This window comes from Rattus norvegicus, chromosome 15, assembly GCF_021556685.1.
Source record: "Rattus norvegicus strain SHRSP/BbbUtx chromosome 15, alternate assembly SHRSP_T2T, whole genome shotgun sequence".
NCBI lineage: Eukaryota > Metazoa > Chordata > Mammalia > Rodentia > Muridae > Rattus > Rattus norvegicus.
The window spans coordinates 3,064,060-3,090,642 of NC_141548.1; the positions used below are offsets into that span (position 1 = coordinate 3,064,060).

The following is a 26,583-nucleotide window of genomic DNA, read 5'->3' on the forward strand; positions in this document are numbered from 1 at the left end:
GCCACAGATGACGGTGACCTTCTGATACTCGTGCCAGTGAGCAGAACCACATTTGCACTGGTGGACAAGCATTTTACCAATTGCTGTATCTCCAGCTACTGTCAATATCTTTTTTTTTTTTTAAATGTTGTCTTTTTTCTTTTTTTTTTTAAGATGTATTTATTTATTATATATGAGTACACTGTAGCTGTCTTCAGATACACCAGAAGAGGGCATCGGATCTCTTTACAGATGGTTGTGAGCCACCATGTGGTTGCTGGGAATTGAACTCATGACCTCTGGAAGAGCAGTCGGGTGCTCTTAACCGCTGAGCCATCTCTCCAGCCCCCTCAATATCTTTTTAGTATCCAAGGCTTTCTTTAAATATGAGCCAAACAAAAATCAACCTTCTTACAGGATGTCACCATGTTGCTGAGCCTCGTCTTGAACTTGTGACTCTCCTGCCTCGGCCTTTGAGAGGCTGACTTATAAATGTCCACCACTGTACCTGCTTGTCCCTAAAGTATAAAACTCTCCCCACAAAAAGTTAAGCTTCAGATCTGACAATCTGCTTTTTGATTATTCTGTGTATCTGTGAGTGTTGTGTTTGAATGTACAAGTGGGCACCACAGGGATGCAGTGCTTTTGGAGACACCAGATGCCAGGGAACTGGAGTGGGAGATGGTCAGGAGCAGCCATGGAGGTTCTGGGAACTAAACTTGAGTCTCATACATGAGCAAGTGTCTTTAAGCACTAAGCCATGTCTCCATTCCTCTGATTAGTTCTTTACAGTGTATTCTAAACGTGCAAGCTTCTCCAGAAAGAGAGTTTATTAGAGATAACGCATAGATTTCTCAATGAAGTCATTCTGTACTGACAGTGGAATTAAAGCAGTAAGAACATCACAAAAGCATTACATTAGTAATTGTGCATATATGCACAGAAATCTCAGGGAAAAGACTTCAGATTTATGTTAAAATTATAAAGGAGTTTTTAACAGGATCTAGACTATTTTGGCACAATTGCAGAGAGAGAAACAACCTTAGCATCAACCAAAGGCTGTTTTCTTATCACTTATTTTCAGTTCTGTTTTCAACAGAAGACTTGGTCTAATATATTTAACAATGGTGGTTTTCTCCTTTTCTGACACTCACAGGTGAAAGAAAAAGAAAAATAGTCTGGAGATAATGAAGAGGAAAGAGTCAACAGAACATAAGTCTGCAGCTGGAGATGAATACCATGTTCCAGAAAAAGTCAGTACAGAATGAACATGGAGATGTTATTAACAGGTCAGATTCAAAGGAAAAAAATATCTAGGGAATCTTACAGGAAAAGCAAATCATAAAGAGACAAAAACCCAGGACCAATGTAGGGATCTCTGCTGAAAGAATAACAAAACAATGAACTGGCAGAATTAGTAAACAAGGTATGTAAACAACTGTAAACTTCAAGTTCAAAGCCCATCTCGGTTATCTAGGGACTCTGTGTCTCAACAAAACAAAACAAACGAAACAAAAACTCACAAAACAAAACCCACCACTGCCACCATTACTACCACTACCAGAACTACCAAGACAAAGCAAGACACAGGGAACAACTAAACATCTTCAACTCCAATCTCAGTCAACAAAACCAGAGAAAAAACAGCTGATAGTCTGAGAGCCAAGAAGTTATAGATGGATCAGAGTATAGATGTAGCAAAGTATAGATGTTATCAGAGTATAGATGTATCAGAGTATCAGATGTGTCAGATGTATCCAAATATAGATGTATCAGAGTATTAGATGTGTCAGATGTATCAGAGTATAAATGTATCAGAGTATAGATGTATCAGAGTATCAGATGTGTCAGATGTATCCGAGTATAGATGTATCAGAGTATTAGATGTGTCAGATGTATCAGAGTATAAATGTATCAGAGTATAGATGTATCAGAGTATAGAGGTATCAGAGTATCAGATGTGTCAGATGTATCAGAGTGTCAGATGTGTCAGATGTATCAGAGTATAGATGTATCAGAGTTCAGATGTAGCAGAGTATCAGATGTATTAGAGTATCAGAGTGTCAGATGTATCAGAGTATAGATGTATCAGAGTATAGATGCATCAGAGTATCAGATGTATCAGAGTATAGATGTAGCAGAGTACAGATGTATCAGAGTATCAGATGTATCAGAGTACAGATGTATCAGAGTATAGATGTATCAGAGTATAGATGTATCAGAGGATCAGATGTAGCAGAGGATCAGATGTAGCAGAGGATCAGATGTAGCAGAGTATAGATGTAGCAGAGTATAGATGTATCAGAGGATCAGATGTATCAGAGTATAGATGTATCAGAGTATCCGAGAGGCATCAGAAGCTCCACAGAAAAATTGAGAATTGGAAAGAATCCCTTTGTGGATGATCGTTTACATGTTCTAGAGATGGAACCTATATTTACATATGTATAGCAATGTGCTCCTAGCAATCAGCTACATCCCTACTGCTACCATTTGTTCTTTTAGGATTATTCATGTATTTGGATGTTTTGTCTCCTTGTATGTATGCATACAAGAAGAGAGTATCTGATACCTTGGAACTATAAATATAGATGGTTGTGAGCAATGTGGTGGTTAGGAATTGAACTCAGAACCTCTGGCAGAGTAGCCATTGATCTTAACTGCCAAGCCATCTCTCTAGCCCCACAATTTTTCTTAAAATGGATACATTGGTATTTTAAAATGGAATATACTGTGGCATGTTATTTCATGACCATAAGATTGTAAGTGAACTCCCCTGTCCTGTAGGAACCACCTGGTCATCATAATACAAAAAGCTGTCTTCAGATGTTATCAAATGTCCCCAAGAGAGAAACATCGCTACTGGTCAAGAACCAATGTTGTAAATATGTACTATTCTGTATAGAACTAAAGAAGAATCCTAAGAACAAGATTTCAAACCACAATACCTGTTACAAATAACTGTATCCCCGAAGCAACCTTGAAATTTACAATAACACGACAGCTAGGTAACTGTTAGTACAAAAATGTGACACACACGTACAACTACTTCTAAAGAAGTATAGAGCACCCAAACTGCCCTGAAGTTAATAGAGAATGTCATAAAAGTTATTTTAACTGTACTTTATATCAGTGGTTCTCAAACTTCCTATTGCTGTGCCCCTTTAAAACAGCTCCTCATGCTGTGATGGTGCCCGCTATAAAATCGTCTTTGTTGATATTTTGTAACTGTAATTTTGCTACTGTTTTGAATTGTGTAGTAAATATCTGATAATCAACCTCAAAGGGTTCAAGTCCTACTGCTTTATATATTCTAAAAGTTAGGCTGAGACAAGCAATAATTATGTCTTCAATCAGTTTTTAGATATGAAAACAATGCTGAGATTTAAGATACATTAGACAAATTAATGAGCGTTTAGATACTCCAAAAGAAAATGCTGTGAACAGGGAGGTACCTCACAATAAAGAAGCTGAAGTAAAAGACAAAGAGAAAGAATTCAAAGAAACAATGAACAGGAGTGAATTGTATAAAACACTGCCTAAAGATGTGAAGGCAGAAAAGAAACTCTGAAGGACCAATGGCTGAAAAATACCCAGATGATACAAATTCTAATATTGCAGCTCAAGGACTTTAGCAAACTTCAAGCCAAGACACATGAAAGATCTACTAAGATATAAAACCAGTCAGACCAGTAATAAATGGGGAAATATCAAGGGAAAGGGGTAGAGGGATGTGAGAGATATTTCATATAGAGCAACCAGAGCAAGCATGACAGCTGTCTCATCGAGAATAATCCAAAGGGGTTTGGGGATTTAGCTCAGTGGTAGAGCGGTTGCCTAGCAAGTGCAAGGCTCTGGGTTCAGTCCTCAGCTCTGGGGGGAAAAAGAGAGAGAGAGAGAGAGAGAGAGAGAGAGAGAGAGAGAGAGAGAGAGAGAGAGAGAGAGAGAGAGAGGGAGAGAGAGACTGAGAATAATTCAAGGAAGAAGAGAGTGGGCAATGGTGCTCATAGAAGGAAAGGAAATGAAATTGGCAGGGCAAAACAAGCATAGCAAAAAATATCACTCACATCTAACTATAAACAAAGATGTTTTCAAACCTGACAGCTAAAAGCATTTATGACTAATACATCTGAATACAAGAACCGTTGGGGAGTGTGCTCTCGGGTGAAGGGAATGATGGTGAATGGAAACCTGATACCACGTGAAAGAAACAAAGGACACTGGAATGGCAATTATATGGAAAATGTACAATTTCTCATGATTTGATTATTTTTAAAAATAACATAATTACATTATATAATTATACAAAACAGTGTTTGTAAATATAAGAGTAAAATGTGTATTGTATGTTTTGTAGATTACATACTAAAAATCCTATTTACAAACCAAACAATTAAAATTACCACAAAATTAGTATACAACAGTGGCTCCATAAGGACTAGATGAGTGGCTCCATGTGTACTGTTTGGGTGGTAGTTTAGTCCTGGGAGCTCTGGTTGGTTGATATTGTTCTTCTTCCTATGGGGTTGCAAATCCCTTCAGCTTCTTCAGTCCTTTCTCTAACTCCTCCATTGCGGACCCCGTTCTCAGTCCAACAGTTGGCTGAGAGCATTTGCCTCTGTATTTGTCAGGCTCTGGCAAAGCCTCTCAGGAGACAGCTATATCAGGCTCCTGTCAGCATCTCTTGGCATCTCCAATAGTGACTGGGTTTAGTGACTGCATATGGGATGGATCCCCAGGTGGGGCAGTCTCTGGATGGCCTTTCCTTCAGTCTCTGCTCCACACTATGTCTCCATATTTCCTCCTGCACTTTCTTTACCCTTTTCTAAGAAGCACTAAAGCATCCACACTTTGGTCTTTCTTCTTCTTGAGCTTCATGCGGTTTGTGAATTGTATCCTGGCTATTCCTAGCTTTTGGGCTAATATCCACTTATCAGTGAGTGCATACCATGTGTGTTCTTATGTGATTGGGTTACCTCACTCAGGATGATATTTTCTAGTTCCATCCATTTGCCTAAGAATTTCATGAAGTCATTGTTTATAATAGCTGAGTAATACTCCATTGTGTAGATGTACCACATTTTCTGTATCTATTCCTCTGTTGAAGGACATCTGAGTTTTTTTCCATCTTCTGAGTGGCTCCAGTCATATATGTAGCAGAGGATGGCTGTATTGGGCAGCAATGGGAGGAGAGGCCCTTGGGCCTGTGATGGCTTGATGTCTCAGTGTAGGGGAATGTCAGGGCGGAGAGGCAGGGAGTGGGTGGGTGGGTGGGTGAGGGAGCACCCTCATGGAGGCAAGGGGTAGGGGGGAATGGGATAGGGGGTTTCCAGAGGGGAAACTGAAAAAGGGGATAACATTTGAAATGTAAAGAAAATATCCAATAAAAAAATGAAGGAAAAAAAACAGACTAGAAGAGACAAAATGGAGATATGGTATTTCAAGTTTCTCCACTGTAAGAGTCATATATCATCTGAAAACAAAGTCTGGTGAGTGAATGATGTGTGCTAGCAAACTCTAAATCAACAGAGAGAAAGAAACAGAGTAAGATGAGACAGAAGAGAAGGAGCACGGTGGGAGTAAAAATACTAAATTCTCATAAAAGGATAGGAAAGAAGAAGATAAAGAATAACAAGGATAAATACAAAGACAAACAGAAACTCAATTACACCAATATTCACCTTCAAGAGAAATGGTATACAGGTTCCAATTCAAAGGTAGACAATGTCAGGTTGGAAAAAAATAAGATCTGACTATCTGCTTTCCACAAGATGTGCGCTTTAAATGTAAGCGAGTCAAGACTGAAGGAGAAGAAAAGGAATACCATGACACAGCAAGTGAGACAAAGCCAGGGAGATGAGGGAGAGCTGGCTCAGGAGATAAGAATGTTTGGTAGTCTCAGTACTGCACCAGGGGGTTCCTGGTTTCCACAGAAGGCCATGCATGTGCAGCACATGTTTAAACGGATAATCAATTCCACATTTTAACCATCTACTGAATGGCCACTAAAAAGTGCAGCATCATGGGTATATAAAGTGTTTTCAAACTGGGCATGGTGTACACACACATAACCAAATAGCGAGCTGGGCATCGCGGCTCACAGCTGTAACGCCAATCGTTAGGAGACTGAAGCAAGAGTTCACACTGGGCAAATCCAGGTTCTATACTGAACTTCAGCTCACCTCGGTCACCAAGTCAGACTTCATGAAAAGCAAGTGAGTAAGAGGGGAGGGAGGGAAGGAAGGAGGGAAGATAGATAGATGGATGGATGGATGGATGGATGGATGGATGGATGGATGGATGAATAAATATCCCCTCTTCTGAAATACATCAATAGATGAGCAGAACGGTCCATCCGGCAGTGCGAAGGACTTGCAAACATAGGGTAACACTAAGACGTACATTCAGATTGATTAAAACAAAATAGAAGAAAGCAGTAATGAGTTATTACAAGCTGGGTCTTCAATATTACTACAACAGTCCCACCATTCACTAAAAATGAACCAGATCCAGTCCAGTGTACCCCCTTCCACTACAGTCACACACTCATCAAATCATCATGCTTCCAAGTAGGTGCGTTTCTACCTGAACTGTAATTTGCAGCCAGCTTGGGCTATGTGGTGAATCCTGTCTCAAACAAATAACCAAACTACAAAAACATACAAAATAGGCCCTAAAGCGAAATGAAACCATTTAAGGAAATGGACTAAAATGAAATACTAATGGCAGAAAGCCTTGAATTCTAGCAATGGTTTCCATGTACTGGCAAAAGATGTAGTGTGACTTTCTATGCTATAGCCCCATGTAAGCATTTACACTGCATATTGTAAGTCTAGAGCAGTGCACATAAACATCCTGTAGGGGACACTGACACTGGACTGAGTAAATAATTATATCCTCAATAAACGCATATTTACAAGAAAACCGACTTCAAACACGCTGTGCCGGCTGTTTCAGACAGCCCAGAATGTTAGCAGCTGTTCTTCCAAACTGTATATGACACGAGATCCTACCATCAAGAAACAGGTTACACTCCTGTGTGAGCAGCCATGTTTAACTCATATTACAACTAGGTAATGTAGGTCGATTAATTCAAGAGAAATTTTAGTGTACTTTCAACATTAGGAAATTAATTCTTAACCAATTATTTTTATGTCAGAGAACTTAACTCAAATTACATGCTGCCCTGTTTCAGATTTAAGAGATTTGTCACAATCAATGTTGCTGAAATATTAAACTAAAAGGTGTCATGCTAATTACTATGGAATAAATAGCAATTATGATTCTTTTTAGGCAAATAAGCTCAAACTGTTAGCAGGGCACACTTCCACTGTTTTCCACAATGCTCATATCATTTATAATAAATTGCCAAAAATATGTTTGTAGAACTACTTCCAAAGACCCTATGAAAGGGATTTACCAGCACAACATTCTGTGTGACTGAGCAGTTTTATGTTTCTAAAGCAGTAGACTTGAAGGTGGTAACACACATTCAGACCCATAAAGATTCTATGTCTATTGCATAATTACACTAATTAATCGAGCATACGCTTGAGAAAGGTACCTTAGGAGTACATATAGGGCTTTAAGAATTAAGATACATCAGTAACAGTCTATATTGCTCAAACGGACTCCAAATATGAGCTCACTTACAGCTATGTAGTAAACTCTGGCTTTCTCTACCAACATCCAGTTGTTCTCCAGATCAAGGTGCTTTTCTTTCTTATAACAATTGGCGGCAGCAAGGTTAGCAACAAGAGACCTAAAACCCCAAGAAAAAGGAAATGCATGTTACTTATAAAACATGAAAACCCTTGTGAGGTATTTTATACAGAAAGGAACAAATTCTTCAAAAGCTGATATTGCTGATGGTGAAGAAGATAGATGCCCTAAAGACAAGAGACATGGAAACCAGCATTACCTCAAGTTATAAGTCTGGTTTATGAATCCCTTAGCTCCAAAATAAGGTTTACTTTTAATATAGTTACACAGTTCAAAATGCAGTTAATAAATAAGAGACTAGGTCATTCTGAAATAGAAAATCTACATAAAACAAAATTTCATTTTATGGTAGAAAAATCTTTATAAAAATAAGACCAACGAACTATAATTGACTAATTAAATGCTTTTAGGGGCCCAATATGGGATTGATTTCATAAAATACACATATAAACCCGACCATATTACTGTGAAGAATAAATTTGAAACTATTACATTTTAAAACCTAGAATCAACTGGAAGAAAACCCCCGGGCAGGGCGATTTTACAGCTGGAAAATTAACCAGCATACTAGATCTAAAACCTGGTTATTAAGTGCCACTGAAATTGCTTAATTTTAACCCAAATATTCAATTTAGTGAGGTAAAATTATTTACATTTCATAGAAATATGAATCCCTCATTCCGATCTGATTTATAAGATTATTTAGCATTTTTCTCTATTACTGAAAGCTGAAGCAGTCAGAAGTACGCTCTGCAGAAGAATGACCTCACCATTTGAGGCTTGGGATATTTCATTTGTCCACCTCAGTGAAAAGTTTCTCTTCCAAAACAATTTTCCATTTATCTTAACTTATTCCTGAATATGGGTTCTGTTTATATTGAAATAAAAATAAGAAACTAGGAGAAACCGCAACAATACACTCAGATACGAATCATTTGAACCCAAATATAAATATACATAAAAAAATTGCTACTATTTCTTTTGTTTGCTATCAGGGATAGAATCGACCCCTAATTTATAAACAACCTAAGAGTGATGGAGATAATTTTTCATTGAAACACGGTATTGCTAACCTTTATCTGAATTGTAAAACTACATTTTAGTTCTAAGTTTTAATTATCAGAAGCTGGAAAAAGAAAAATCTACCGATTCTGCCAAAGTCCAGCATTTAAGTTGTAGACTGCCCCTCCGCGCCCAACTTCTTCTGTCTTTTTTCTTAAAATCCAGACTAGAACGTCTCATCCTTCTGCTTCAAGCTCCTGGGTAGGGGCTAGGGTTATGGAAATAAGTTACCACAGCTCGTTGATGTGGGACTGGGCATTGTGTATACCAAGCTGACGCTCTGCCATCTGTCCTAAATCTCCAGCCCCAATCCCATCTGAAAAACACGCCATGGCCATGATACCGGTGAGCAAATCGAGCTTTTGACATTTGTAAAACCTAATAATTGTTTAAATAGCAATTTAGTGTATAATGACAATTTACCAATTTCATTCTAGCCTTTGTGATGTCAGAAGGAAAACTTGACCAATTTATTATTAATGGGAAAAATCATACTTGAGGAATAAAATTTCTCTTAGGAAAGCTGCTATGAGGCACAAAGCTCTAAACAGATAGTGTTTGAGTAGTGGAGAGCTGAATATATAGAGACCTGGGTTTGAACACTGAGTAGTCAAAGAGAAGTGAAAACTCTCTCCCTCTCCCTCTCTCTCCCATCCCCCTCTCCTTCTCCCTCCGCCCCCTCTCTCACACACACACACACACCACCATCACTACCACCACCACCACCACCACCACCACCACCACCACCACCACCACCACCACCCCATATTAAAGGAAAGATCTGAAAATGACTGGTCCCCTAATTATTCTCGAAAGTTCTATGCTACTTTACAGCTCTTGTCCACACTGGTCCTCAGCACCCAGAATCATGTCAGGTCCTACTGTGTTTCTGCTGGAGGCAAGCTAGAGGCCAAAATACAGAAGGTGAGAAAGAGAACTGTCCTAATTTTCTATCTGCTGTGATATACACCATAACCAAGGAAACCTTGTGACTTCATTTCCAGGTGACCATCCATGGCTGAGGGAAGTCAGGGCAGGGACACAAGCAGGAATGTGGAGGCAGGAACTGAAGCAGAGACCATGGAGGAACGCTGCTTGCTAGATTGCTTCTGAAGGCTAGCTTTCCATACAACTCAGGACCACTTGCCCAGCATGGAACTGCCCACTGTGGGCTGAGTCCTCTCACATTAATCATTAATCAAGAAAACGCCCTATGGACAGGCCTCTAGGGTAATCTGAAGGAGGTGGTTTTTCAATGGAAGTTCCCTTCTTACCAACTGACTGTACCTTATGTTAAACTGAACAGTCTTACCTACAGAGGGATGGATCAGGATAGAAAAATAGTACAAAGAATGAATGACAAATCACATATTTATAAGTATAGAGGACCCAGCCAGGCATGGTACACCTGTAATCATGTCGCTGTGGGAGGCAGAAGTATAAGGACAGACACAAGTTTGACGCTGTTTTGATCTGAGTAGCAAATTCCAGGCCAGCCAGGACTGTATCTGCAGACCCTGTCTCAAAACTCAAACAAACGAAAGCAAGTACGAAGAATGCAAATGTTGGAGTGGATTAAAATCTAAAGTGGGTCAGTTCTGAGGATTCTAATAAAACGGTAACAAAAACGGTGGTTTTCTTTTTCCCATACAGAGGAGAAGGAAGGTGAATATAGTGCTAATAATGTTAGAAATGTACGCAGACACTGCAGGAATATGGAGAGCTACAAAGCAGTGAGTAAAACCAACACATGGAAGGCCCGGATAGAGATTGATATGAAGAACTTTCTATTGACTTAAGATTTGGAGAACAGGAGGTCTGGGACTAACAACACCAGCCGCCCGCCCGCTCTATAGATTTTTCTGCTTTGTGGTCCATGCAGGGTAACTTTCCCAGTAGGGTCCATACTCCAGGGTTTGGGGTATGCTTGGATTTTTCTGCTCCATACCAAGACTCAGGCAATGGAAAGGCTCTGCGAGAAGTTCACCGTAAGATGAAGACCTGGTCACCTCAGTTCTCTCCACTTCTGCCCGGGAACATTTGGGAAAAGTCTCCTACCAGGCACGTAGCACCGGGGCTTCTCTGACTCATTTTAATATAGCACGTTTGACTGCAAAAATGTCATACTTAGTCACTCTGCAGTTCTGTGACCTGATCTGGTTGTTTGACCCTGTCTCTTTTTCTGAGTGTCTTTTGTTTTCTCTTGATTTCAAGAATAATAGCACCGATGACCCTCTATTGTACAGTAACCCCAGGAGGGGTACTATTATTATAGTGTGATGCCACTTTGCTATCTGAATAATAAAGGGACTTCTGAAATGTAATAAAAAAGGTGTCTGTGTGTGTACACGTGTTTGTGTGTGTGGATACATATGTGTGTGTACACGTGTTTGTGTGTGTACACGTGTTTGTCTCTGTGTGTGGGTACGTGTGTGTGTGTGTGTACACGTGTTTGTGTGTGTGGGTACATATGTGTTTGTCTGTGTGTGTGGGTACATGTGTGTGTGTGTGTGTCTATGTGTGTGTGCGCGTGTTTCTCTCCACTTCCACTCTCATCTTCACATGCAGGTTTTGACTGTAGAGCTCATCCTGGATCTCAAGCTTGTGATTCTCCTGACTCTGCCTCTTAAATGCTGCAATTGTACGGGCTTGAGCTGAGACACTTGACTTGGCTGCTGACTGAGTGCTGCCTTAAGAGACTGGTGTTGTGTAACAGCGGTGGAAGCCTTGTGGTACACGTGCTTCTATAAGCAGATTCTCATAGTCTGTTATCAGGTTATGCTGACAAGATCATTCTTTCTCTTCTGATGCGAGTTCAGCAAATTACATGATGTAAAATTCCGAACGCAACATTTTCTTTTCCTAAGCCTAATTATTCAAGGTAGAGACTAGATTAGATAATCTCAAGCTTTTTGCTGCGATATACCGCCTGAATTCAAAAGCAGGTCTAACTAAAAACCAACGTAGAACCACAAAAGGCCGTGAGGTAGCCCAGCAGGAGCAGGCCTGATGGCTGAAATCTGATCGCATGACTCTAATCCTAGGAAGCCATAATAAAGGCAGTAGGAGAGACAGCTTCCCAGAGCTGCCCACTGGCCTCCACACATTCGCGACAGATCATCATGATACATAAATAATAAACAAAATCTTGCTAACAAACAGAAACATCAAAAGAGGAAGTTGTCGGGAAGGCCAACTCCTGTAGTCTCAGGCTGTGGAAGGTGTTGGTAGAAAGACTGCTAGGAGTCGGGACAGCCTGGCCTGCAGTGTAAGGTGCTGCCCAAATAAACTGAAACTAAAAGTAGACAGAACAATCACATCCCACCCCAGTGACAATGCTAAGATGACAACAAAACAAACCCAAAACAGATAAAATAACAACAACGAAACCAGACAACAGGGGCAGGTGTGGCTGTGGGGGAAAGGGAAGACTGCACTGTTGGTGCAGCTACTGTGGAAATCAGCATGGAGGCTCCTCAAAGAGCTGGAAGCAGAGCTACCACATGATGCACTACACCGCACGCACGCACGCACGCCCGCCTAAAGGACTCCAAATCCTACGACAGATATATTTGCTCATCCATGTTCACCACTGATCTATATACAAGACCCAGCAGGTAGAAATGGCTTAGCATCCATCAACTGGTGAGTGGAAGGTGAAAATGTGTTATGTTTTTCATCTGTAAAGAAAAAAGAAATGATAATCATTCTGGGTGAGATGAATGGAAGAGAAAAGGTTAAACAGGATGGGTGGGAGGGCGTAGGAGAGGAGGGAGCGCGGGGATGGACAACTAATACTAAAGACCTTTGAAAAAGCCATACGTAAGCCTACCAGGGTAAAAGTTCTCAAAATATATGTGCACGTATGTGACTTTAAATAGATTTATCTCACCTTGCCAAGGGCTCAGGAATCGTCAAGAAAGAGGAAGTGGGAAGACATTAAGAGCCAGAGGCAGCAGATGTCTATGGAAAATCAGTACTGGCTAGATATGACAGAGTTGTTCCACATGTGCGCTTAGAGCGGCTATAACTCCATGCATGTGACCTGCATGAGATCAGCTCTGCCACAGTTACAGCATGGGCTGGGGAGGGCCTCATAGAGTCCCAGCCTTAGCTGAGGAGGCACTATCAACTGATGGCTGCTGTGGGAGGAAGAGTTAGTCTGCCTCAGGGGTGTGGTCCCTGTATCAGTCTCACGGTCGATACTCCCATTCGGTGCACTCACAGGTGGCACTGGGTTGTTGGTCTTGAGACGGCTTAACAGTTAACAGCACTTGTCGTTCTTCCCAGCACTCACATGCACACGCACGCGCGCGCGCGCGCGCGCGCGCGCGCACACACACACACACACACACACACACAGAATTCTTCACAACCCATTATAGTTCCGGTAACAAGAACTAGGTGGGCACACACAGTTGTGAGGGAGAGATTGTGTGCATGGCAGCCAGGGAGGGGAGGGGCCTGTATAAAACACATTACATACATGCATGGAATTCTTAAATAGTACAAGAGTTAATTAAACACAAGGTAAAAAAAGGACTCGAGGAGAAAGGGTTTACTGAACACTAGAAATGGTTCTTAAAGTGAAGTGAAGTTCAAAGTGTTTGTAATTCGGGTTCCATCGGAGACTGCGCAGCCGCAGGGAGGGCGCTCCAGGTTGGGAGGGACTTACCGGTTGCCACCGGTGATGCATGCAGCGCACGTTCCTGTGGGCTGCTCGTTCTGCTCATAGTAATGGGCGTCCACGTGTGCATCTGCGGCTTTGCTCTTCAGGATCTCCCCGAACTTATCTATCCCAATGCATCCGAAGAACGTTGCTGCTCTGTGTGGCTCCTGAATCATCCACTGAAAAACAAGAACACAGACGACTTGACCGATCGGTTGGAAACAGAATGGATAATTCAGGGCTCCGCCATGGAGGCTGGCATGAAAGGCACGCTTTGTGATGAGGAGGAATAGAACTCAATATGCGCACTACTGCTTGGAGTGACAACCTTGACAATACAGCCACACACGTCTTACTACTACACGAGGGCAAGAGACAGAGTGACCACTTCAGTGGGTGGACAGAGAACAGGTCTTGAGACCCCAGAAGCTGAAGTTACTTGGACTTTAAATCAAATGCTGGCTGTTGGGGTTGGGGATTTAGCTCAATGGTAGAGCACTTGCCTAGCAAGCGCAAGGCCCTGGGTTCGATCCCCAGCTCCGGAAAAAAAAAAAAAAAAAAAAGAGAATAGAAAAAAAAAATGCTGGCTGTTTATAGGGATATCAAGGTTAAGTGTCAATGTACTTTAGGACACAGGCTAAACTAAACCTCACAGCTGTGCTCCTGTCTCAGCCTCTAGGGTTACAGATATGGGCCACCGTCTTGGTGTCACTTAACCTTTCTACATCGTACTTTTCTAACCTGCAAAATGGAGAAATGATAAAAACACGCATCAGAGGGTAGGGGAAGATTCACTGAAATAACGTAAGTCAGTGTATATGCAAAGCTGTGCATAGTGTCCAAGACTCAATAAGCAGCATCGTAAAGCTGTGGTAATCAATATTTTTATACTTCTTGATATAATTTATGACTTATGCTAAAAACATATCCGTGCTTAATCACCATTGAAGATGGCGCCTGAGCACGGTGACACATGCCTGAAATTCTAACGCCCGGGAGATGGGGGCAGGAGAAGCAGGAGTTAAATGTTCAAACTTGCAAAGTGCTTAGGATCTATGAGGCGACCCATGCTCTAGTGGACAGATGGTCCTACACCCATGTCTGTGTGTGTGGACACATGGACAGAAGAGAAAGAAGGCACATGAAGTATGAGAAAAAGTGGTGGTGGAGGGTATGGAAGGAATTGGGGGATATATGCTGCAAAAACATATGCATGTATGTATATTAAAATTTATAAAGATAGATGTGCTAAAATTCTAACTACAAATGTCATGTCACTAGAGTGGTTCTTATAAACTTTGGCATTTTTCTTCTAAATGATGCATAATAGATTTCTTTCGTTGATTTAAACTCTTTTAAAGTAGCTCGTTTCCCTGAGGCTTCTCACACTTTATTAGTGATTCTAAAGTCTGTTTGTTTCAAATGAAGTTGCTAAAAATTCTCTGTATATAAACTAAAAAATGTATCAACACAGCAGGCCGGGGAGACTGCTGTGGACCCAGGTTCAATTCTCAACACACATATTATAGCTCACAACTGTCTATAATTTTAGATCCAATATTTCCAATGCCTTCTGACCTTCATGGGTATTACATGCTTGTAGTACATACAAACACACGAAGGCAAAATACTCATATGTAAAATAGCAATAAACAATGAATAAAAATAAATAAAAATAGCAACACATATTTTGAAATACTGAGTACATTTATTTTATATATATAAATAAGTATAGAAATACTAAATATTTGTATATCATTTACATCTATCATATCTATCTATATCTATGTACACACAAAGGTGCTTGTATAATGTATAGGAATTCATTTAGAGATAAAGGAATAGAGACAAGCAGAACAGTAACAGACAAGTGCAGAAGTGACCGCCTGATGACAAATACTATTTCTAGAGATTTATCCTTAAGATGCACATCAACACTACAGATGCAATCACTTATTTATATTACTTACAATGAAAGAATGTTACAAACAACAAAATCAGGACTTGCCAAATAAACCAGATGAACCCGTTTAATAGAAACCTATATTCACATATGAACCGAGCAAAGGGGCATGAGACCAGTCCATCTGAGTACCTCTAACACTTGGGAGGGAGAGGCAAGAGAGTGGAAAGTTGGAGTCTGTCTGGGGAAATAGGATGAGTTCATGAATTCAAAAGTAAGGGTGTGGCTTAGAGGTGTAGCCTAGGTGTTTATATGGACAAAGGGTTCAGCCTTCAGCTCAGCAACAGGCTCCCAACAGCAAAAGGATCACTGTGCAGATGTGCCTCTGGGACATCTTGTAAAGACAGAAGCATTATAAAAGAGAAAACTCAAGAATTCAAAGAGAAAAAAAAAGAACTCAAATACAGCAAAAGTAAATAAGGATGACAACAGCAAATGAGGCCTGCTGAACAGCAAAGGAATGATCGATAAGGTGGAAGGGCAGTTATGTATCTGGTGAGAGGTTAATACCCGGAGTACTAACAAACTCCTGCCACACGGCAATGAAGCAAAGAGCCTGAATGAAACATGGCCAAGGGCGTTGTACAGGCGTTTCTAATTCTCCAAATGGCCAATGAGCACATGAAGATGCTCAACAGAACTAACCGTCTGGAAAACAAAACAAAATCAAAAGCATGATTAGTTGTCATTTAGCACTGATCATGACAGCAAGAACAGAGGAGTGTTGGTGAAGACGTGGAGAAAGTACCCATGTTCTGTGGAGAGCTGGAAAGCAAACCATAGAGGTACACACAAGAGTCTCAGATACCAGATAATAGACAGGGCCGCTGAGAGGGGACCCTTGGGGACCATGACATCCTGTGCATTACCAGGAGGCAAGTTTCTGAGTGCTTCTCCCATTGAAATTAGCACTGAAACAAGCACTGAAAGAAATACAGGAGAGTCAACTGTGAAAAACTGTTTCAGAGAAGAGTAAGTTAAACTGATCATAACCATTAAACTTCTGGCCACATACAGCACACGCATACTTCAGTGATGTGAGGACTAATAATTAAGGAATCTACATACATGCTCTTGAATAAGAACACGCCAAAGCAAGCATGGGTGGGAGTTTGTAATCCCAGCACCTCAAGTAGAGGAACGTTGGGAGCTTGAGGTCTTCTTTGACTGCACAGCAAGCTTTAGCAGCAGTTTCCAGAGCAGGATTTCTCAACATGTGGGTTGTGACCCCTTCGGAGGTCAAGTGACCCTTTACTGGGGCCACAAAAGATATCCTGTGTATCAGATGTTTATATTATGGTTCGTATCATACCAAAATTACAGTTATGGTGTAGTGACAAAAGGGTTGAGAACCAGTGTTGTAGAGGGTAGAGAATGTGGAAGATTAATTTCTCCAAATATGTAGCTTTTGGGAGTCTGTCATCTACCCGAGTGGGATATCTCGGTGACACTTCCAGAAGTAGCCCTCACATATGCTCCTATAAGTAAGCCCTATGAAGTCTTGGTTTGTCAGGCTGAACTCTGATGGAACCACTGTTCTGATGTGTCATTTGCGCTGTCTTACCTGGCGTGAATAAATGTTTGTTTATGACTCCCAAGGGACGTGTCACAATAATGACACATTGATCAATGCAACCCTAACCAACACACAATAGGACACCCAAGGGAATGAAGCAGCTGAGTCCATGTCAGTGAAATACGGAAAAGGAGCTAGAAGCACACAAGAGGAGAAACACATCGCTCTGAGAGCTATCAATGCGGTTGAAGCCTGAATTCTTCAATTATTAACTATATGATCTTGTGGATACTCTAAGAATCAGAAAGGCCTAGCTGCAACAGAAAATGTAGTCATTATTGGTATAGATACCTGAATTAGTTTAATCGAACTTAAACAATAATACTACAAAACAGTGAGGAGAGATATTAATTTCAATGTAGGGATAACAGAAAGTTTCCAAAGATAGGTGATATCATAAATTGTCTTTAAAAGTTATGTCTGGGGGTTGGGGATTTAGCTCAGTGGTACAGCGCTTGCCTAGGAAGCGCAAGGCCCTGGGTTCGGTCCCCAGCTCTGAAAAAAAGAACCAAAAAAAAAAAAAAAGCTATGTCTGAGTCTTTGGAACTGGTGATGAACCTCAAAGAGAGGCATATGGCATATGTGATAGAAAAGGGTATTTTATCAATCTTACTGTGGTGTTCATCTCTCTCGTGGGCACTACCACCCCCACAGCTGAGGCCTCGACTGCTCGTCAGCACGACCTCCACCTCGTCCCTCCGCCTTTTCATCACAGAGACAGAGACGCTTGTTTCTGCAGAGTCCCTGCGAAGGCATGGAAAGCAACGTGCCGGTTTGATACGAAAGGGGCAAGCTCTGAAGGAGAGGTTCTTGCTGCATCAGACAGATGTCATCGTGCTGCCCTTGAAAAACGAAACTACCCAGAGGAAGGAGCCTTGTCAGTTCAGTAGGCCACATGTCGGTCTCACAAAACGTTCAGTAGGATCACAGTGGGCCAGAAGGGCACAGCTTGGGAAGCAAGGACAAATTTACCAAAAACTAATAAAAAGATAAGCAGAGAATGTGAGAAGTGCAACATGGAGCAACCGTTTAGGACGGAAAAACCTAGAGCGAAATGGAGGCCCAAGCCAGACCTCTGAACAGCACTCTGTGAAGTACAGGTGCCATCCGGTAGGTGTCATGAAGCACACGGAGGTCTCTCAGCAAACGAGATTATAGAAGCCCATGCCTTATTAACGCAAGGAGCCAGACAGAGTAAATTTATAACCATCCTTAAGTAGGCACTGGATAAATGACATAGTAGGTTCCACATTAAAAGTCTTTAACAACACATTCAAAGATTTCTATTAATATTAACTTCACCTTTCAGATGAATTCTATCTTCCCCAACTGCAATATTTAGGGGACTATAACTGTCGATGATGCTTGAGAGCCAGTCACTCCTAAGATAATGCCATATGCTGTAATTTAATTCATAATTACATGATGAAGAATGACACACAGACACAAAAAGAGTTGAAAGATAAGCCAGATGCAGGAAATTTTATGACAGAAAAACCAGGAGGCACTTCAGGAAGACTGAAAAACACAATTGAAAAGAAGACTGGGATGTCAAAACTGAGAAACAACTGTGAGCATCCGTCCGATGATGGCCAGCAGCTAAGGTGGCCAGCAGCTAAGGCCAACAGCAGCTAAGGCGGTCAGGCGGCCAGCAGCTAAGGTGGCCAGCAGCTAAGGCCGACAGCAGCTAAGGCGGTCAACAGCTAAGGCAGTCAGCAGCTAAGGCCGACAGCAGCTAAGGCAGCCAGCAGCTAAGGCGGCCAGCAGCTAAGACGGACAGCAGCTAAGGCGGCCAGCAGCTAAGGTGGTCAGGCGGCCAGCAGCTAAGGTGGCCAGCAGCTAAGGTGGTCAACAGCTAAGGAGGTCAGCAACAGCTAAGGCGGTCAGCAGCTAAGGCGGTCAGCAGCTAAGGCGACCAGCAGCTTAGGCGGTCAGCAGCTAAGGCGGCCAGCAGCTAAGGCGGCCAGCAGCTAAGGCGGTCAGCAGCTAAGGCGGTCAGCAGCTAAGGCGGTCAGCAGCTAAGGCGGTCAGCAGCTAAGGCGGTCAGCAGCTAAGGCGGACAGCAGCTAAGGCGGTCAGCAGCTAAGGCGGACAGCAGCTAAGGCCGACAGCAGCTAAGGCCGACAGCAGCTAAGGCGGCCAGCAGCTAAGGCGGACAGCAGCTAAGGCGGTCAGCAGCTAAGGCGGTCAGCAGCTAAGGCCGACAGCAGCTAAGGCGGCCAGCAGCTAAGGCGGACAGCAGCTAAGGCGGTCAGCAGCTAAGGCGGTCAGCAGCTAAGGCCGACAGCAGCTAAGGCGGCCAGCAGCTAAGGCTGACAGCAGCTAAGGCGGTCAACAGCTAAGGCCGACAGCAGCTAAGGCAGACAGCAGCTAAGGCGGTCAGCAGCTAAGGTGGTCAGCAGCTAAGGTGGTCAGCAGCTAAGGCCAACAGCAGCTAAGGTGGTCAGCAGCTAAGGTATGACAGCAGAGTCACAGGCCTTTTGCATGGAGAACAGAAACATATTCATATATACCACAACGTTCTCCTGTGTATGAGATGGTTATGTGACTGTTAACCCATTAACAGTCCCTCAACTCTCATCCTCTAGAGGAAACACAACCAGGTACTTTTCAGCTATCCTCCTGCCTTCAGCTTTGCTTTCCCTCAATCTATATGTTTAGGGAGCTTCCTAAAATGTTCTCTTAGAGGAAAGAGCAGGCCATTAACCAGCATCAAGGTCAGCTTCAGACTCCATTGTGCTCCCTTCCCTGTTCCAATTCCCTCTACCCCGCCTCTCCCGCTCCCGCCTTTCCTTCTACACGAGTGCACGAGCGCGCGCGTGCACACACACACACACAGACACACACACACAGACAGACACACACAGACACACACAGACACACAGACACAGAGACACACATACACAGACACACACATACACAGACACACACACACACAGACACACACACACACACACACACACACACACACACACACACACACAATCTCTTGTTTCCCAGGCTGACCTGGAACTCCCTGTGCATCTGAGGATGACGTTGGACAGGTAGATTCTCCACCTTCCAAGTGTGGGGAGTACAGGGTACACATCTCAGTCAGTGCAGGACTGAACCGCACTCCCAGTCTTTACATCTCATTCTTTTTTTTTCCTTTTTTTCGGAGCTGGGGACCGAACCCAAGGCCTTGCATTTGCTAGGCAATTGCTCTACCACTGAGCTAAATGCCCAACCTACATCTCATTCTTTTAAGTAAGCCTTTTCCACGGTCTACTCTGGATGCTGATGTTGGTTATGCCACAGCAGAGCCCTTACTATCGTACATTAGTTTTTCTTAATGAGTTTCCTGTCCGGCACACTTCCTTGGCTCAGTTGTAAGACCTGCCATTTGCATTTCCAAATCTGACTGGCTACCTGCTACTTCCAGTGTATTACCATTCAACAAACGGTAAGCGAATGGACAGGGAAGTTGAGGATCTCTGTTCTGAAAGCTCGTTAGTTTAAGAATATAGAGAAATGAGAGCAGACGCACCGCACTGCCCACCAGATGAGAAGTACAAAAGAATAAGGGGCCACATCACACGTGAAAGCACAGCTGCCCGGATAGGGGGAAGCAGCTGATCAAGACCCAGAAGGAACGAGAAGTTCTGAGCTCACACACAGTGGCCTGAGTCATGGCAGGGCACTGCGAGACATTTGGCACTCTGGGTATTTTAAGATGAGGAAATTTTATCTTTTCCTCAAGTGAGAGGTGCATTCCTTCTGAGAAGAAAGTAACGCCCAGTCTCTGAAGATGAGGGAGACTGAGATGAACAGAGAAGCCTTGTCAATTTTTTTGATTTATTAATTTTTGTTTAAACTTTTTTCTCCTTTTTTAGAAACTCCTTTGTCTTTATCACTTTCCAACAACCCCCTTTCATCAACCCTCATGTTAAAACAGTCACATCTGTTAATGACCGTTTCCCAGGTCATCATTTCTACTCTGCCACATCACACTCACATTGCTTTATCCCTCCGCTAATGTGTTTTGTTGCAAAGGTCACAAGTAGACCTTAGAGAACAGGAAGGAAAAGCTCCCCTTAGCTTGAACAATAAGTAAGAATCAGGGCATACAAGTTTTTAAAGGAAAAAGGAAGAGTTAAGAGAGTATGAAAGAGGTAGGTAGAAGATGGTGGACCAGTATTCCAGAAAGGATTTTCATACTTTTTAATACAAAATATAAAGATGAGTTCTTATAATAAAAATATTAATTTCTTCTAAATAAACAGTATTGGGGATGCTTAAATAGCTAACTGTATGAAGTTAATTCAGCAGGTTAAAGTGACAGTTCAAGTCTGAAGATGTGTGCTTTATTTTCCAAAACCCCATTAGAAGCGCACTGAAAGTTACTCTCTAACTTTTCTATTACATCATGGCCTGTGCACGCTCAAGAAGCCACTCCCAAACAATCACATGCATTTCACAAATATGCATGCATGCACTTGCTTGTGCACACACACACAAAGTATTTAAATGTCTGGTTAAAGACCAGTATTGGCTTACTTTTTCAGTTTTCTACAGAACACAAAGTGTTTGAATTGTTATATAGAGAGAAGTCATCGATGATATAACTACTTATATAGATTCAGGGTTCAGTATAGAATCTGGCAATAAAAGTTGACAGAAAAAGTTTTAATTATTAGGATTACTACAGTTGTAATTTTACCATCAGTATCATTAACTCCACTGTTATTTCTTTTTTACTTTAAGTATTTCTATGTTGGATGTGCATGGTGAGCATATGTGTTGTACCCGCATGCATGTGGAGGTCAGAGTACGACGTTAGGCAGTTCCCATCTTTAAACGGGTCCTGAAAACTGAGTTCATGTCACTAGCTTTGCACCGGAAACATCATTACTCACTCGGTTACTTCTTACCCAGGCACTTGATCTAACCTTGGTGTGTTTCTCAGAAGAGGGTTTAGAGACTGCATTATGGCAAGAACCAGCTATTGACAGGAGGAGCACAGACAGAGGGACTGTAGACAGAACACAGAAACATTGGGAAGGATGATTTCTTCTGTTCAAACAACTCAAACGAGGTCACAGGACTGCAAAAATTCACGAGGAAAATAATTTTTTTCCCCAAAAGAAATTTAATCTCCTTTAAAAATACTGTGTAAATGTTATATTTTTAAATCTGTGTATAACTGTGTGTCTGTTTAGTGCAGGGTGCTCTTGAGGTCCAGTGAGGCGTCCGATCACCTGGGGCAGGAGTTAGAGGTGTTTGTGAATGGCTCCATCTGTGCTGGGAACTGAACTCTGCAAGAGCAGGAGCACCCTTAACCAATGAGCCATCTCCCCGGCCCCCAAATCATGGTTGTCAACAACAGCTTATATCATCTGAAACTTTCACTGAATTAATAAAGGACGAACAGAAATAGGCAGCCAGGATTTATCCCCAAAATATAATGATGAAAAAAACCAACAAAACAAAGCAAAACAAAACAACAAAAGTAGACCATCTGGTATGGCTGTGTGGAAAAACCCTGCTAATTAAAGTCGCAGTCTACCATGTTCAGACAGCCCCTCTGAGCTCGGCACAAAAGGGAGGGCTCCCTTTACCAGCAGGGGCTTCCTGTCTCTGACCAGGTCTGGAAAGCCGGACCCCACCCCACCCCTACCTGGGGAATGTCAGGTAGCCTTGGGGAGATCACAGGTTTAGCTTCCCTTCTCCAAATAACCTATTCATGGAGCACCTACAATTCCTGGAAAGCCTCTCCATGCAAATGACGCAGTGTTTGGTACCTGAGCTACAGACCACACATGCTCACTCTGGAACTCCCTACCCGCTTCCCCAGAGGTACAGCCCTCCACGGATCCCAAATGAAGTTGGGCTGCCTCTCTGGAGCTGACCCCAGAAGTCTGTCATTCCTGTCATACTCCCTGGCCATCCAAGCCCTGCTCCTACTCTGTTCCCTTTGTCCTTGTGGGCTGGTAGCCCACAGCCCGGGGCTGGTAGGGAGGACAACACAGCTGCAAGTTTTATTAAATCCCACTTTCACCAGAATCCTTGAGGCATCCAGATGCCTACCAACAGGGCAACACAGCTTCTTATATCCATCCTACCAAGATTTACAAAATGATTCCTACCACTATTTTTGACATTAGTTTCTTGCTTGTACATAATGAAGTTCTCTTTTGTTAAGACGAATCAAATAGAGATTGCCTAAGGCATGTATTGTTTCCTTTAGAATCAGAGTTCAGAGCAGTATTTCCCACAGGCTAGAGGAAACTGCTCGATCCCCTTACACAGTTAACTCTTATACTAGAGAGAAAAGTTGGCTTATTTTTTCTGTTCATTTTACAGGGTGTCCCGATGTGTAGCACAATCTAGCCCCGAACTGACTGTATAAGCCCAGGTTAGCCTCAAACGTGTAGAAAGCCTCCTCCCTTAGCCTCAGGAGAACGGGGATGATGAGCATTGTGTGTCCTGGCTTGACAGCACCTTTTCTGGAAGGGACACACAAGCAGCTTCAAATCAGAGGAGATGCCGTGTGACATTAAATGCTACCGAAATCCAAAGGTCTTTTAATTCTACTACACACTTTTCCTAATCTAAATGCAATTATTAAAAGCCATATTTTTCATTTATAATTTAAAATATTTTCTTCAGATAACAAGATATTTGAGCTAAATTAAATATTAAAGGCTTTCCTAAAAGTGCTATGCTTTACCAATAGTTGCAACAACACTAGTTGTGAGTTAAATTTCTGAGTATCTGGAAGGGGCTCTGCCTTTGCAGCAGACCGTTTCTTGGTCTGCATCATGAGGGTCAACGGCCGGGTCCATAAAACCTTAAGTTTGAATACTCAGTGTGTACAGTGTGTCATCATGGTGTTTCACGTGCTCTCTTAGTTCACTGAGTCTGAACACTGAACCTAGGGTCCCGAGTCTTACCCAGCGTTGACAGGTAAACACCTGAGGAAGGGGAAGAGAGTGAGCAGGCATGACCGACTTTAGGAAGTGTCCAGAAAATCCTCGCCCACCACACAGTGTGAGGCTGGAGATAAGGTGGTTAGGAGCCCACACTGCTACGCAGAGCACACAACTTAGGTTTCCAGCACACGCCTCAGCCAGCTGCCTGGAACCCCAGGTACAGGGATCTGACACTGATGGCCTCTTAGTCGCCTGCTCTCATGCACGCATACCCTGGAAGGAGCGGTGTCAGTCCTGGGTGCACAACAGCCTTGGGGGGAGTCGCTGGTGGACTTGGTGCAGACAACTCACTCTCCAGCCATCACAGGCCTTCACCACACATGCTCCAGGAGATCTAGTGCTGTTCTGGGGATCTCTCACTCACGGCTACACAAAATGCAGAAAGATCTCCTTTATGTAAGATAAACCACCATAAAAAATCGATGCTGGCAAACGGAAACTATGTCGGCTAGGACAGGAAATGAAGAAGTGGTTAGAGAAGTAAGTGGCCTTTTGAAGTGAGTATGTCTCTAAGAGGCATCTTCCCAGATATCCTACGACCTCCAAGGAAGCAGATGACTGGCAACCAAAGAGGAAAAAAGAAAGAAAAAGAAAAGAGAACCGAGACATCCTTCTGCTTTACTGTTTCTAGCACACACTTAATAAACAGCAAAAACCCCAAGGCAGTAAACATCTGCTCATCAACACCTATCAGCAGCCACATCAGAAACACAAGGCAAAGGTCAAGCCAGAGTTTGTTGACGATGATGAACTATGACAGTCTCTATTAAATTACCCCTTCCTTCAAGGTGTATGTGATCAAAGCAGCAAAAGATATTGTCACTCAGTCACATAACAAGCTATTTGTCAGAGATTGAAACATCTGGTCAATATCTCCTAACACTGCAATTTCATGCACAGTTAACATTAGGGCACATTTCTCCTCTTCTTACAGGGTCCGCGAGAGCGGCACATATGGCCGATCACTTCATTCAGAGAGGATTCAATTCAAGGCATTACACGAGATCGCCTGGGCTTTATGGTGTTTTAAGCCTACCCGCCATCGTTTCCCTCGTCACCGTCAACTGCTGTTCTCTTCTACTGTAAAAGGCTGTAAATATGACAGCGTGCCAAGTCCTTTTCTATTATTGATAATATCAGTATCTAGTACAGATTAGTAATTTTTTATTTTTTAAAGTTGTGTCTCTGTAGCATGCATGAGAACGTGTGTATGTGGGTGAACTGTCTATGCATGTGTGCACACGTGGAGGCTGGAGCTTGACAGAGTGCCTTGCTCTAATGGTTGTCACCTTCCTCTTTTAAGCCAGGGTCTCTCACTGGTCTTGGAGCTTGGCATTTCAGCTACAATGGCAGGTGAGCTATTGGGAGTCACTTGTTCCAATTACATTTAGGAGGGGACTCTAGAATATAACTCTTGAGTATTAAAAAATAACATGAGCACAGCAGTGTAGAAATTTACAATGATTTTAGGGATGATGAGAAGGCTCAGAGTATAAAGTACCCTGGTACCAAGCCTGAGGATGCGTCTGATACCTGGAATCCATCATGGGGGAATGACATCCTACAAGGCATCCTCTGACCTCCTCACACAAATGGCACAAATGTGACAATACACAGATTATGAGGAAAAAAAATTTCATTTCATTTCATTAGGGTTGTTTGGAATATTTTCAGCTGATAAGGAACAATCCTATACTAGAAAGAACCAGGATGCCACAATTTTATTAGTCACATATGCTGAAAATTTTCCACACGAAATTCATGCATTTGTTGCCATGGTAACAGAGTTCTTTCTTAAACACTTACAGTAAGTAGCAGACCTGAACTCGCACCGTAGATGCCTCTCTTTTCTTCCCTTCCTTGGGGGTTACAGCTTCCAGAGAGACCTGTGCTGGGGTTGGGACACATCCAAAGTTTCTGTTTACCATTTCTTTTGACACGTTTCTTCGCAGCATGACTGTGTAAGGACAGCTATGTTCAAAACTTAGCGATTTGTCTCTCTAGCCACTAACAATGGAGGGGATTTGAATGAACAAATATCCTTGTGATAAGCGTCACTCAGGACCATCTGACAATAATACTAATAAGAAATGGCTAATTAAGAAAAGAAAATATCGAAATGACAAGGTTCAAGTGACATTCAAGTTAGAGAGTCCTGGACTGCAATTTGGCAAGTAATGTAAATATTTTGTTTGTTCATTTGTTCATTAATTTAGTCAATTCAATCTGATGACATTTATAGAATGTGTTCTAGGGCCAGGCACCGTGTTGTCATAGGAACACGCACTATGAAGGCTCTTCCTTATGTCATAGGGGTTCGAAATAGCAGACAAAGCAAAGAAACAAGCAAACAAAAGCCAGGCACGATGATGCAAATCTGGTAGCAAGCCAGTTAAGAGGCTGAGGCACCATGACTGCTCCAGTTCAAGGTCAGCCTATCTACCACAGCCTTATCTCATCTCACAGGCTAATGAAAGGGCATGAGGAATGTCTCAGCAGGTAAAGGAGCAGCCAGCTAAGCCTGAGGCCATGAGACCCAGATGGATGCAGAAAGCTGTCCTCTGACTTCCACGCATGTGCTGTGACATGCAAGTAAACACGTGCACATGCGCACACAAACACACATGCATGCTCGCAAAAC

At 42.4% G+C, this 26,583-nt stretch overlaps 1 protein-coding gene across 8 annotated transcripts in view; it reads right to left on the reverse strand.

Moving 5' to 3' along the window:
* The window catches only part of Adk (adenosine kinase), a 381,245-nt gene that overhangs the window by 191,470 nt on the left and 163,192 nt on the right, over nucleotides 1–26,583 (reverse strand). For all 8 annotated transcript variants that reach the window (XR_015637888.1, XR_015637889.1, XM_087585014.1 and 5 more), the window contains 2 exon segments: nucleotides 13,439–13,611; nucleotides 7,633–7,741 (listed from right to left, as the gene is read on the reverse strand). Coding sequence is in view for 6 of the 8 variants with exons in the window: in XM_087585012.1 (XP_087441138.1) it covers nucleotides 7,633–7,741; nucleotides 13,439–13,611 (282 nt within the window). In the remaining 2 variants the exon portion in view is untranslated.